This window comes from Bombina bombina, chromosome 4 (assembly GCF_027579735.1).
Source record: "Bombina bombina isolate aBomBom1 chromosome 4, aBomBom1.pri, whole genome shotgun sequence".
NCBI classification, from domain to species: Eukaryota; Metazoa; Chordata; class Amphibia; order Anura; family Bombinatoridae; genus Bombina; species Bombina bombina.
In genome coordinates this window covers 701,765,359-701,780,616 of record NC_069502.1, presented here as the reverse complement: position 1 = coordinate 701,780,616, position 15,258 = coordinate 701,765,359, and the positions used below count along the sequence as shown (strand labels likewise).

The following is a 15,258-nucleotide window of genomic DNA, read 5'->3' as shown; positions in this document are numbered from 1 at the left end:
TCACATTTCATATCTTTACCTATTTCGGAAAAGTAGGCTTTTAGAACTTGGCTTATGGTACAACTTTCAGCGCATCTGACTGATGGTTGCTGTTAAACCCTGTCCTTAACCCCTTGTGCTAGTTGGACATAGGTACTACGCCCCACAGTACTTCGCCCAGCCTACTGTGTTGATGCAGTACCTACGTCCATCACAGAGGCACATGTTGTGGCACCCACTGTCAGTTTAAACAGCAGAGACTGCTGCTGGGGAAAGAAGGCATCTGCCTAAATATAGTAAAGCAGTGCTGATCGTGCTTCCTAACTATATGAAGCCTGACCACCAATTGTTACATAGAGTGACACTGTCTGTGTCACTCTCTGTAACGATGATCGTTGGTGCCAAGTGTCTGCTAAGGGGACCCCAGAGAATCATTTCCAACCATTTGTCTTATGACTGCAGTAGTTGTGTGTAAATCATTTCAATGTGAACCCCAAAGTCTGCAAAAAAAAAGTTGTTTTTTTTTTGTTTTTTTTTATATGATCGTATTTGGCGGCCAAACATTAGCATCAAATACATCAAAATGGGCCTAGATCAATACATTGGGTTGTCTAATTTTAAAAATATATATTGTTTTCATAGGTAAATCAAAAACAAAAGGCTTTATTTATTTTTAAACTGAGTGATAGCAAAACTGCTAAAAATCCTCCGCCAAATATTGTTCTGAAATTTCCTGTAGCAAAGGGGTTAAAACACAAAAACCCAGGCCTTAGTAGTGACTTTCAAATTATGTGACTTGCAGGCAGGGCTTCAAATAAAGATAATTGGAAACAAAGCAAGTACTTGTGAATTTCCTAACCAAATAATACAAAAAATAAAAAGTATTCATCAAGGAACATAAAAGTTAGATTCAAAATGGACAGCAAATTGAATCAGAAGGAATTTTTCATTATATATCTACTATCATATTGTACATTTAGTCTACATCGGCATTAGAAGCATGGTGAATACAAAATGAACGTCCTCACAAAAACAGAACTAACTTTTTTTTTTAAAGAAAAAAAGCAAATTTTGTATGGAATTGGTAGTGTCTACGGCTTTTGTGTGTGGATATTCAGTATATAAAGCAACATTTTCATTGTCCTGAAAATATAAAGCAAATGTTACAAAGATTTTACTCTTATTTCAAATCTAACAGTCAATGACCACATTTTGAAAAACAAAACATGAACCCCCCCCACAACCAACAGTTGATTTACTATTTAGCAATTAACACGTACATTTACTTTAACATTCTGAGTGAAAATACTCTTATCAACAAACTACACGGTGTACAACATTATCCAGAAACTGGGCAACAAATTTTGCTTAGTGTTTTGTTATTTATGGATGAAAAATATATGTATTACATCTAGTCTGTTTTAATTCAATAAAACTATATATTATCCCATTTTAATAGATATGGGATTACTTGAAAAGTAACTAAAAATGGCAATTCGGGAGCTCATTTATGATGTCACTGGTGCAGTTTCAGAGGTTGGCTCTACATCAATAGGGAGATATTTCCCATCTGTAGGATCCTCTTCTGCCCATGTATGGAGAAGACTGTAGTTACAGTGCTCATCAGTGACCACCTTGAGAAGATCAAGTCCAGAAATGGCTCTCCAGTCCCAACGAGACGGAATGCGGATCTCAGTAATATTCTTACTCCCGGGTAAAAATCCAAAGAACTTCTTGATGTTTTGCATAGCATAGATCTTGGAGTGCTGGTCTGCTGTTTGCTCAAAGAGATTCTGCTCATTATTCACATAGTTTGTCCAGTACCGGAGATGAAGGTAGGTGAGAGGACTACAACATCTTGCTACGCAAAGGATAATGAATATAGCAACCGTCACAACTGCTACCAACAGCCATCCAGCCACCTATAAAAAAAAAAAAACAACAAACAATTAAACTGAGGTATAATTGCAGTAACACCCAAAAAAAAGACAAATAGAAGATTTGAACCAGTCAAGAAGTCTTGATTTTAACCAGTCAAGAAGTAAACCTGTGTCTATATAAATACTTTTGTGTTACCCAACACATGAAAATGTATAGTTGTCTCAAATAAAAATATTATTTAAAGTAATCTGTGAATTTGTAGAGTTTTTGTTTGGATAACATGGGAAGACCATTACAGAGATACATGGGAAAGTGAGTCTATCAATGCTTATTTAATTTACAACACAGTGAAATGGCTGTTCTAGAGGAAAAACATGACATTTTCTCACTTGTTAGCATAGCAATAGCAAAGCTGCAACCATGGGGTAGATTTATCAAACCAATTCGCCTGTAATTGCGGGCAAAATAACGCATATGCACCAATTGCGATATTTATGAAAGCAGTCTGCGCCTATAATTGCACAAATCTGAGCACTCCACTTGCATTCGCCTAGGCGCACGGGCGTGCTCCCGAGTGCACCAATATACATTAGTAATAGGTGTAATTTCACCGCCGACTTACAAATACGACCAGTTTCTTATTTATTATTGCTTTGCGCCGATAGGGAACTGAAATTTCTCCTTAAATTGCGTGTTCTACATTTCACCATAAGACTGAGGCGAACACCATTATCATACATGCTTTTACATCTTGTGATGCAGTACTTTCTTCTTTTAACTCAGCGCCAAGAAGAGACTGTTATTGTAAGAAATTTGCGCTTCCACAGGCGCATACGGAAACCAAGAGTTTTATATATCGATATATTGATTTTTGCGATCTTAAATTAGCAACATATGGCAAAAACATCACAGAAACATTATATAATATAAATATGCGCAAACTAGATACCTAAAAAACGCTTTTTTCATAATCAAGACATGGCGGCGTAAGTATTTATAGGGATGTACTGTGATAAATAGGGAGTAAATGATTTTTCCGACAGGTGAAATTTATCATTATTACGCCCCAGCTCGCCTTTTACTAAATGTGCAAAATTACCTCTATTTTTTTTTTTAGAAATTCAGGCGCACATGTGCGCTTCTCCGGAGGCGAGCTGGGTCACAGTTACAGGCAAAGCACATACAGAGTTCGCCTAACCTTTAATAAATCTACCCCTATATGTCTAAGACCCCAGGAGCCACAGAGAACAGTTTGTCCTAAGCAAACACTGCCAATGACTCAATCAGCAGCAACATGCATCTGGGTCTAATGAATGACAGCATGTGTTTTGTTTCACCAGAATAGCCTTTTAAAAGCTAAAACATCCTAACATTATTGTGATCCACCATTTGTCTGTAAATCTAGAGCAGTAAACCTAGGAAGTAGGTGTTAGACTCTGTTAACATGTAAGCTTATGAAAACATGTCCACGTGTAACAAGGTTTATTTGAACACGTATTCATGGTAGCTTGTACATATAAAAATATAGCATATTTTATTCATACAAAAGTACATACACAGCAAAAAAAAAATATTGCACAACTTTTAAAACGCCGTGCCCAGCAGAACTGATCGGCAAATTGGTAGGATAAAACAGAGAGAAGTGGTATATTGCATAGTGGCAAAACAGGAAGTATTATTGTAATAATATATGCAATCAACTATTACATCCAAACCATTATTTAAGAAGACAAACAAACAGACATTGTATTTAACAAGAAACAGAAGCAAGGAGCAATATGCACAAATGTAAACTTTTCCAGACTCAGATAGTTCCTTAAAGTGATAGTCTAGTAAAAATTAAAGTTTCATGATTCAGATAGCGCAGCAATTTTAAGCACCTTTCTAATTTATTCATATTATCAAAATGTCTTCGTTCTCTTGGTATCTTTATTTGAAAGAATGTAAGCTTAGGAGCCAGCTCATTTTTGTTTCAGCACCCGGGTAGCACTGATTGGTGGCTACATTTAAGCTTACCTTCTTGCTTTTTCAATTAAAGATACCAAGAGAACGAAGACAATTTGCTAATGAGTAAATTAGAAAGTTGCTTAAAATTGAATGCTCTTTCTGAATCATAATAGTTTAAATTTCACTAGACTATCCCTTTAATTTGCAATGCTTTTCTTTTTGGGAGCCACTGCAGTTATGTAAAAATACACCATTAGTGAGTAACTCCGCTTAGCATTAACAAGCACAAATGCAGTGTTTACGGCAATATTGAAACCCACCATCAAAATGATCAATTCATGAATCCTATACACTAAATTATATAAAGGTATCTCATATTTACAAATTAAAAAAAAAAAAGTTCTACAGTAGGCATTTCCTTAAAGGGACATTAACAACTAAATACATTCATGCACATCCCTCTAATTCTCGGTTACACCATTTTGGAACTTAAGTTTCACTTCAGACATTGGAAGCAGAGTTGCAGCATATATGAAAACATAAATAAAGTGAAATCTAGATTTCAACATGGCAGCACCGATGACTAGACAGGGAACAACCTAAGTACTACGCTTATAAATATATATTTAGTGTTGTATATCCCTTTAACCTTGACATTCCATTTAGTGTGATTAGGGATTCCAAAACCAGACTGCATTAAAGGGACAGTTTACTCAAAAAAATGTCCCCTTTAATTTGTTCCTAATGATCCACTTTTCCTGCTGGAATGTATTAAATTGTTTACAAGTATTTCCATTAACCTTATATTGGCATTTTAAATAGTTGATTTAGCCTGTGGTATCCCCACCTATCATGAAAGTTTTTGGCCTTAAGGACAAGCTGTCTAATCACAGCCAGTAAAAGAAATTACACCCCCAGTGGGGTATAGAAGAGATAAGGTAATAAAATGTTAATTTTCCATTGTTCTCTCCAAGTATTGGTGATTGGTTTTTGGACAGATATAAGATAAAGAAGCAGGTATATGTACATAATGTGATAAAGTAATGAGATCTGATTATACCTATAAGCACAACCCATTTTATTAGGTTGTGACCTCAAAACACAAAATCAGCTAATTCATATACACAAATAAGCCTTAAAAAAGCAAATATCATACATTTTATACTCTGCAGCTGGTAAACAAATTAATTGGAAATACATTAAAGGGATACTAAACCCAATTTTTTTCTTTCATGATTCACATAGAGCATGCAATTTTAAGCAACTTTCTAATTTACTCCTATTATAAATTGTTCTTTGTTCTCTTGCTATCTTTATTTGAAAAAGGCATCTAAGCTAAGGAGCCAGCCAATTGTTGGTTCAGTACGATTGGTGCTGTCCAATCAGCAAGGACAACCCAGGTTGTGAACCAAAAATGGTCCGGCTTCTAAACTTACATTCTTGCTTTTCAAATAAAGATAGCAAGAGAATCAAGAAAAATTTATAATAGGAGTAAATTAGAAAGTTGCTTAAAATTGCGTGGTCTATCTGAATCATGAAAGAAAAAAAATTGGGTTCAGTGTCTCGTTAAGGGAAAAACAATTTTATTGTATATTGTCCATTTAAGGGATTCCCCCTTCAGAATTGAATGTACCAAGATAAATACTGTAGGTGTATAATCCTGTGTGGCATATTTTAGGTATCTAGGAGAGGCTTATTCTGGAGAAGATCTGTGTATTCAGTTAAACCGATAACACAAAGATGATGCATTCATTGGATTTAATGAACATACAAAGCCCCAAAAAGGGTTTTATAAGCAATTTAATTTGGGAAACACTACGTTATACAAGATATAAAAAAAGAAGAGATTTCTTTGATTACCAAAGCAGCTAGTATATGATCTCCATTCAATAACCTCACTCTTCTTGTGACATGAACTCTTCTCTAAATGTATATAAATTAGAATTCAGAGGACTATGTGCTAAACAGATGCAACTAAAGGCATTTATTTAAAGGGACATAATACTCATATGCTAAATCACTTGAAACTGATGCAGTATAATTGTAAAAAGCTGACAAAAAAATATCCCCTGAGCATCTCTATGTATAAAAGGAAGATATGTGTAAAAAGTTATACTCAGCGGCTGCTTAGCTGCAGGTAAAAAAAAAATGAAGAAATAAACAGCAGCCAATCAGCATCGGCAGTGCTGAGGTCATGAACTCTTTTACTGTGATCTCATAAGATTTCACTTAACTCTCATGAGATTTCATTTTAAACTTCCTTACACTGAATAGGAAATAACATGAGTGCACGAGGCTCAACCCTTCGGCTGTCCCGGGACATATATACTGATATACTGCTTAGAAGTCCTTTACAATGGGATGTGGTTACTGAGGAACTTTTGAGGTAAAATATCTTTCTTTTTTTACATAGAGATGTTCAGGTGATATTATCTAGTCAGCTTTTTACAGCTATGCTGCATCACTTTCAACCCTTCGGCTGTCCCGGGACTGATATACTGCTTAGAAGTCCTTTACAATGGGATGTGGTTACTGAGGAACTTTTGAGGTAAAATATCTTTCTTTTTTACATAGAGATGTTCAGGTGATATAATCTAGTCAGCTTTTTACAGCTATGCTGCATCACTTTCAAGTGTTTAAACATGTGGTTATTATGGCCCTTTAATGACCATAAAGATATGTGCAAAACTGAATTAAATTCAAGGTGTCTCTGTAAAAACGCATTATGACCATTAACCAGTACACAATATTTAAGGAACAGATTGTTTATAATATTTACTAAATAGTTGCGACCATGTTATGAAAACAGAAAACAAAAAAAATGAATTTCAAGTTTGTAGCTCATGAGAAATCTTGTTCACCGTTTATTCTTGTCTGGGAAATGTGCCAGTATTGTGACGCTTTGTTCTACAGTTATAGCCTAGCTTTTACATTTCATATTTTGTTCAGAGCTTAGCTAAAAAGCACATATGCCTTTATATAGTTTTCTGCATCAAAGTTTAAATTTTTTTTTTTTATTATTTAAAAAAAATAATATATATATATATATATATATATATATATATTCACAGACATCGATGACCCTGTATTTTATTTCCTCTTCCAAACTACACATTCACCTAAAATGTGTAGACTAGACTGCATTATTGTGAGTAAAGTTGCTAAAATTAAAAGTGTGTTAATATTAAAAATGTAAGCTTACTGTGCATAATGCTGCTGCTCCTGATATTTAAAAAAAAAAAATATATGGCTCATGAGTTGACAAAAGTGTTAAAATGAGAGAGTAAAGAGCACATAAAAGAAAAGGAAGTAGCTACCAAAAAAGATTTTTTACAAGCAAGGGTTTTGTAGATATATTTATATAGTCTAGCAGCTGTGGGACCATGGTGCGCCAGTGAAGCCAAGTATATTAAAGAGACATGAAACCCAATTTTTGTTCTTTTAAGATTCAGATAGAGAATACAATTTTTAACAACTTTCTAATTTACTTCTATTATCTAATTTGTTTAATTCTCTTGGTATCATTTGTTGAAGGAGCAGCAATGCACTAATAGTTTCTAACTGAACTCATGGATGAGCCAATCACAATCAATATATATATGCAGCTACCAATTTACAGCTAGAACTTAGCTAGATAAAGCTTTCAGCAAAGGATAACAAGAGAAGGAAGCAAATTAAATAATAGAAGTAAATTGGAAAGTTGTTTTAAATTGTATTCTCTATCTGAATCATGAAATAAAATTTCTGGGTTTTATGTCCCTTTAATACCAAAGTTTAAATCCCTACACAAACGCACAAAAAAAGGAAACTCTTCTGATCTCGCCACTCCAAACATATGCTATGTACTCTTCGCCCACCTCCTCTTAGGCAGCTCTTGCAAGCACAACTAGAAAAATGGCTGTAAACTCCTTGCCAAAATACATCTACATCCTAGAGGCAGAACTTTTTTACACGTTCTGCAATGAGTTGTTTTTTTTTTAAGTGAATTTTTTTCTGCAGGCCATTTGGAAATGAAATTCAATTTTATGTTAGGCAGTTACATTAAAGCACCTACTAAAATGCAATGTGTTAACAGGAAAAGAAAGCATTTTGTAGTTGTATACTATATTGCAACACTTGGAAATGGAATTGCAAATTAGCAGCAGAGAAAAAGAGAAATTACATTTTTAAAATGTAAAAAGGGTGTATTTTTCACAAGGACAGCTTACATTCAGGAGTCACAGGTTTACAGACTAGGAAAGGCTTGGGTTAAAAAAATCTGAAAGCCAGTCATATATAAATGTGCTGCTCTGTATTTGACTGCTCTCTTCAAACATAACTTTGCTCTGGTTGCCCTGTGTTAAAGAAAACTGACAGTGCAACCAGTGCACAGCTGCGTTTAAAAAGAAGAGCCTGATGTGGAGCAGTGCTGCAAAGCGAAAGTGCTAACAAATCCTGCATGTGTCCTTTCTTTCTGTAGACATGCTACATTTTCTGCAATGCCATCTCAGATCACACCATGTTCTGCTTTGGGGATCTACATTTAGCCACCAATCAGTAAGCGCTACCCAGGTGCTCAACCATGGATGGACCGGGTCGTAAGCTTACATTCCTGCTTTTTCAAATAAAGATACCAAGAGAACAAAGAGTTAAATTCAAACAGAGTTAAATTCAAAATTCTCACCCTGACCTACAAAGCCCTCACCAATGCTGCCCCACCCTACCTGTCCTCACTCATCAACAAATATACTCCTGCCCGTCCTCTAAGATCCAACAACGACCTGCTTCTTGCATCCTCTCATTCTAGACTACAGGACTTCTCTCGTGCGGCACCAACCCTCTGGAACGCACTTCCTCGAGATGTCAGACTTGCCCCTAACCTCTCCTCCTTTAAACGTTCCCTAAAGACCTTTCTGTTCAGGGAAGCTTATCACCCGACTTATTAACAAACTAACCATTTAACTAACAGTTGCCCTCTATCTCCTCACTAATATCATTCTCACCTCTGCAGTCCCCACCTCCTGTTTCCAATCCTCCTACCCATCTAGATTGTAAGTTCCCACGGGAACAGGGCCCTCAATTCCCCCTGTATTGGTCTGTAAAATTTTGTGTCTTATCGTATTGTTTCTCCACTGTACTGTTATCCTTGTACCCATGGGCAGCGCTGCGGAATCTGTTGGCGCTTTATAAATAAAGAAGAATAATAATAACAAAGAAAAATTGATAATAGAAGTAATTAGAAAGTTGATTAAAATTGCATGCTCTAGCTGAAAGAATAAAAATGTGGGTTCAGTATCCCTTTAACGCTACTTGATCTTATCGCTTACCCCTTTAAGACTATCTAGCCCTACCCCCTGGTCAGTTAAGACTTCATGACCCCTAAATCCCCTCCTTTGAAATGGTCATTCCCCCTTAGAAATATTTTTTGATACAGTATGTATGTCACTCTTTTGTTATTGAACTAATTTGAGCTGTCATTCTTTTGAATGGATACCAGTGAGATACTTGGTCTCTTTTAGACACAAGTGAAATGTGTTTAAATGAGCTCTTCTCTACACATATGATCTTCTTTACAAAATGTTTCTGAGCTTGAACCATGCATTGAATAGTCTTAAAGGGACAGAAAACCCCACAATTTTATTTCATTATTTGGATAGAACATACAATTTTAAACAAGTTTCCAAGTTACTTCTATTATCAAATTTGTTTCATTCTCTTGTTATCCTTTGCTGAAGGAACAACAACAGTAATGGCAGCTAGCTAAACACATAGGGGTAGATTTACCAAGCAGCGGATGCTGCTATCTACCCCCTGACTTTCCGACTCGCCAGAAATGTAAGTTAAGAAGCAGCGGTCATAAGACTGCTGCCCCTTAACTCGTCCACCACCTCTGAGGCGGCAGACAGCAATCAGCCCGATTGGGTTGATTGACACCCCCTACTAGCAGCCGATTGGCTAAGAATGTGCAGGGGGCAGCATTGCACAAGCATTTCACTAGAAATGCTTGTGCAATGATAAATGCTGACAGCATATGCTGTCGGCATTTATCGATGTGCGGCGGACATGATCCTCTACAGCGGATCATGTTTGCCCGCACATTGATAAATCTACCCTATATAGTTAGTGAATCACAAGAGAAAAATGTGTGCAGGCACCAATCAGCAGCTAGCTCCCACTATTGTTCGATATGTGCGTATTCCTTTTCAGCAAGGGATATCAAGAGTATGAAGCACATTCGAAAATAGAAGTGAATTTAAATGTGTCTTAAAATGATATGTTCTATCTGAATCAGGCAAGTTTAATTTTTACTTTCCTATCCCTTTTATCTTTCCTCTGGCTATTTGAATTCTCAAATTTTTAGACCCTCTATTCTTAAAAAGGTTTATTAAAATTATCCTAATCTCGTTCTTATAAATACATTTACTTATGTTAATCAAAGGGACACTGAACCCAAATTTTTCCTTTTGTAATTCAGAAAGAGCATGCAATTTTAAGCAACTTTCTAATTTACTCCTATTATCAATTTTTATTCATTCTCTTGCTATCATTATTTGAAAAAGAAGGCATATAAGCTTTTTTGGTTTCAGCACTCTGGACAGCACTTTTTTATTGGTGGATGAATTAATCCACCAATCAGCAAGGACAACCAAGGTTGTTCACAAAAATGGGCCGGCATCTAAACTTACATTCTTGCATTTCAAATAATGATACCAAGAGAATGACGAAAATTTGATAATAGGAGTAAATTAGAAAGTTGCTTAAAATTTCATGCTCAATCTGAATCACAAAAGAAAATTTTTGGGTACAGTGTCCCTTTAAATTAGCTCCTTAGTAATATAAGTCAGCTAGTCAGTCTGGTGACATTATGTTTGATGACACTTTCAGCACTCATATGGAAGAGGAAAATATTGTTTTAAGGGGCTACAAGCATATGCTCAGCCTTGCTGCTTACCCACTTCACTCTAACCAATGGGTGATCTCCGCACCACATTCTGAGAATTCATAGAACAGCTCCCCCATATTTGCAACTATTGGGTAGTAAAATATATTCACACATCAAAAGTTCTTCTTACCAGTTACCAACTCCACGAAGGCTGTAAACTAAATGCGCTGGTCACAGAATCACTTGGGTGCACTCTCTGAGCATTCAGTTGAGGATCTGTAGTTTTATGCTAAGAGGTAAGTCTTTGTGAAAGACAGCAAGAATCACCTTAGGCAAGTGAGAGCATGTGAAGGTAAAGTTTTCAGGCATAATACTATTTTTTTTAGTAGCCATGGAGCTCATTATTTATCAAGTCCTAATATTTATACATAAAATACTCTGTTGAAGTGAGCTGAGAAACATATAAAAAGCACCTATAAGATTACACTTCTGCCTCTATTTGCTACAAGGCTAAGGTACTGTTTAAAATAATTTATACTGCAGTCCATAGGATTGGTGCTCTTTCTATACTTCACTCTGCGTAAAGGCTTGTTTCCTAAACAACAAGTTCATTATTTAAAGGCATAGTCTAGTCAAATTAAACTTTCATGATTCAGATAGAGCATGCAATTTTAAGCAACTTTCTAATTTACTCCTATTTGAAATTTTTCATCGTTCTCTTGGTATCTATTTAAAAAAGAAAAAAAAATGCTTAAAATTGCATGCTCTATCTGAATCCCGAACGTTTAATTTTGACTAGACTATACCTTTAAAAGGGGCAGTAAACTTAGATACTAATGTTATATAATTCTGCACATAGTGCAGAATTATATAACATTAGCTTACCGGAACATTTATTTCAGATAAATTATATGTAAAACCCTCCTTTTACCAGAACGCCGCTCTTTGCTCTACTGAGCGGGTCTGGTTTTTCCACAGCGCATACGGCAACACTGTCTAGTCACAGTGTGCCCGGTCGCGCCATTAAAATGAATGTCCCTTTAACAAATACCACAGAATAGATACATTTTATGTGAATGAGAATGCATCAAATCTTCAATTTAACTTTATAGACTTACTAAGGAGAAAATACCAGAATGAATGTATAATCCCGGCAGTGCAGACCAACCACCAATTGCTTCAACAAATATGCACATATTGAATTGAGGGCACTTTTTTAAGTCAAAACACTTAACCACAAACTACTGGTACTGCATTCTTTGTAATGATACCCTGCACTAACCACAAAAGAGTTAAACACATAGTAGAAATACTGCTCAGGACCCGCAAAGCAGTACAGGTCTCAAGTGGAAATTGCTTTTGATCAAGTCAGCGGCGCTATTTACACAGCTGAGTTGTGTGACCAGCGTTGCTGATTTGGTCAGCGGGAGTTACCGCTTAGGAACTGTAGTGCTCTGTGGGTCCTAAGCAATATTTCTAATTTTTAACGCCCTTTGCGGGGGTTAAACACATAGAAGTGCAGCATCGCTAGTCTTAAAATTACATGCTTTAACAGACTGAACTATAATGTGTGTGTGTGTATATATATATATATATATATATATATATATATACACACACACACATACATGCTCTAACACAGGGGTCGCCAACCTTTCGGACCTCAGGGACCACTAAACCCCCAATTTTCAATCCCCTGGACCACTAACATTAATGTTTTTAAAAAGGTACAAACCTCTATAATGTGTGTGTGTGTGTGTATATATATATATATATATGTGATTTTGTGTGTGTGTGTGTGTGTATATATATATATATATATATACACACACACACTGTACATAACTAGTGTTAGTTGGTGGAATATTGAATTTAAAAAGGTATTGTTTTTATATAATAGCTGTGCAACTTGTTTTTTACCTACTAGATTTTACCTGTACACCACACCAGCACACCTGGCTATGACGCTAGCTAACCTACATGCATCCATACTGAGAGCAGGGGCTTGTGACATTGTTGGCCATCGTAATGTTCTAGACTCACCTGAGACTGGTACTTGAGTTCTAGCAGCACTTCTTCTCTGATGGTCGATAGATTTGCCGGTACAAGTTGAACACATGGGAATTTAGCAAGAAGGTTCCTCCGGTCATCAGGGGACATTTTTTTGAAGAAATCAAACTGCTCCACACTTGCATACTCACTAGCTGCACAAACATAGTAGGAACCATTTAGCAGTGTGACCGCTAGCCATGTGATGGGGGCCACCAGGGCTCTGCCTAAAATATTGCCAAGTACAAAACAGATCAATTTATACCTCATCAGTAGGCTCTGTGCGCTTCTCTCCTGAAGAGAGTAATCGGTGGTGGATGCAGTAAACAGCCTCCAGGTATTGTCATTGAACACAAATCCCACAATCAGCAGGATCAATGCAGGGACACCAAGGAAAGCAAGTCCATAGTTAAGATTTTTCCTGTCACTGCAGGGGCAACTGAACGCAAAAAAGGAGAAGAGTTGCTGGCCACCAACAGTCAAGAGGGCAACCAATCCATTGAAAATGATTGATTCTCTGCTTTTTAGGTAGGAAATCAAAGTAGATAGACTCATTTTGCAGAGTAGTTTTTCTGATTCTATCTACAGCACTTTTTTGTCAAACCTGAAATATTGCTGATGTTGTACGCTGGAGATAAGTTAAGTTTCTGGGTGTGCCTATTTTTTTGCAAGTCCTCCCTTATTTTCAGAACGCCCATTTCCTTTACTTTTTTGCCACAGGGATCACAGTATATGGAAACCACGTGAGAGAATGTATCGTCTTTTGTTTAGGGGAGTAAAACCTCAGTTATTTTTTTTCTGTCCAATCTCACATATCTTGTAAAAATTTGCAGAGTAACTTTTTGAAAATTCGTAAGAAAATTAGTTCTAATAGTTAAAATATAATTATAGTACATTAACTAGGAAGTTAACCAAATTGTTTTAGTTACAAAGAACTAGCACATTTTTATCTGATCAGAAATTTTTGATAGTGATGACCACATTTTAAATTGGAACCTAGCTGTTCTAAACTCCAGGGGAATATTTATTATAACATTATTTATAATGGAGTTCATATTCATCCAAATTTACCTTTACTGTTCCAAAAAAGATATAGGTAGAGCGTCACACAATCCCATAGGATTTCTTTGACCATTCATTTATGAGGTGTAGACATAATATTTTAACATATATGCTCTATTTTTTTTTTTTTTTAAATCAGTTCATTTTAAATATTTATTTTTTACTGTGCATTTAACTCCTCAAAATGTTTTAAACACATTAAAGTTGCTCTTCTGGGACACCCCATTCTGCTACAAATTTAGATGCAGCCATTGACTGGAACATAGTCTTGTTTTGTATTTGTTCACCACATATAGCTTCATCTGGTGGTGTGTTCAAAGGACACAACTTGAATTTATTTCACTCCTATAATAAAAGAAAATACTTTGTTTAAAGATATAATCCTCAAAAGAAATAGATCCGTTTTAATTGTACACAATTTTTTAAAAAGTATTGACTTTTGTTGTCATGTGCGCTATGACTGTTGCTGATATGATGTTATGATCACGGACAGCAATTTTGACCTGTTTAAAGTGATGGTAAACTCTCCCCTTTTTAAAATCAGATCTGGAATGTAAGCGCTATTTTAGATGGAGTTTAATTCATTAGCTGTAATGAAGATGCAGTATAACATACTTTTTAATATAGATATTAAATTCAAATACTGCATGCTCCTCCGCCCACTTCAAAAGTAAAATTTTCTGTGAGCTAACAGATTGAATTGTTGTCCAATCAGCGCTCTCCCCATATGGCACTTTTGTTGTAGCTAGAGCATTGATTGGAGAGTAATTCAATCATTTAGCTGACAGGAAAATTGACTTTTGAAGTGGGTTGTGTAACGTGGGGTATTTGAATTTCATATCTATATTAATAACTAAGTTATAGCGCATATTCATTGCACATGATGAATAAAACCCCATCTAAAATAGTGCTTGCATTCCAGATCTGATTTTAAAAAGGGGAGAGTTTACCATCACTTATGATGTTTTCATTTTTAAAGACAGCCATTTTAAATCAACATTAGCTCATGGTTGCCAATATTTTAAAATGTTTTCAAGGACACTTTGCAGCAACGCAATCAAGAAGGCAGGTTTTCAGAAGATCTGACAATGCTTACTGAGGGATATTTGAAATGAAAAAGGTATATAGAGGAAGCGCCAAAAGTATATAAAGTATACAAGCTCACTAAAAAAGTAACGATTGCCTAACCTAATCGTTCTAGGTAGTTTATTGTAAGTGTATAGGTGAAGGACGGAGTGCCTCAAAAGAAAGGCCTAAGTATACTAGGGTATTAAGTGATGTCCCAAAGCACTTTCTGTTTTCCACATTGGTGATGTTACCATACCCATTTGTGGTGACGTCACCAGCATCACCTGAATGCCAAAGTTAAGCTGGGCCTGTAACTGTAGGGGGGCATGATCAGCTATGAAAGAGGCCCCCCAGATGATGACACATGGATGCCATCTGCAGTTTATATGGTAAATAATACAATATTTAAT

The 15,258-nt window shown here is 35.9% G+C and overlaps 1 protein-coding gene across 1 annotated transcript; it reads right to left on the bottom strand.

Annotated features, from left to right (window-relative positions):
- Window positions 1-622: 622 nt before the first annotated feature.
- Window positions 623-13,751, bottom strand: CALHM4 (calcium homeostasis modulator family member 4). The gene is made up of 2 exons (XM_053709152.1): window positions 12,713-13,751; window positions 623-1,901 (listed from the first exon to the last, which is right to left on the bottom strand). Exons 1-2 carry the CDS (start codon window positions 13,271-13,273, stop codon window positions 1,488-1,490), a joined length of 975 nt encoding a protein of 324 aa, XP_053565127.1. The 5' UTR covers window positions 13,274-13,751; the 3' UTR covers window positions 623-1,487.
- Between the last annotated feature and the right edge of the window lie 1,507 nt (window positions 13,752-15,258).

Excerpts from the sequence above, each read along its gene's own strand:
- CALHM4 (XM_053709152.1), bottom strand. The coding sequence starts at position 13,273 with ATGAGTCTATCTACTTTGATTTCCTACCTAAAAAGCAGAGAATCAATC. Across the intron at positions 1,902-12,712 it reads AACTCAAGTACCAGTCTCAG|GTGGCTGGATGGCTGTTGGT; the intron begins GTGAGTCTAGAA and ends TTTTTTTTATAG.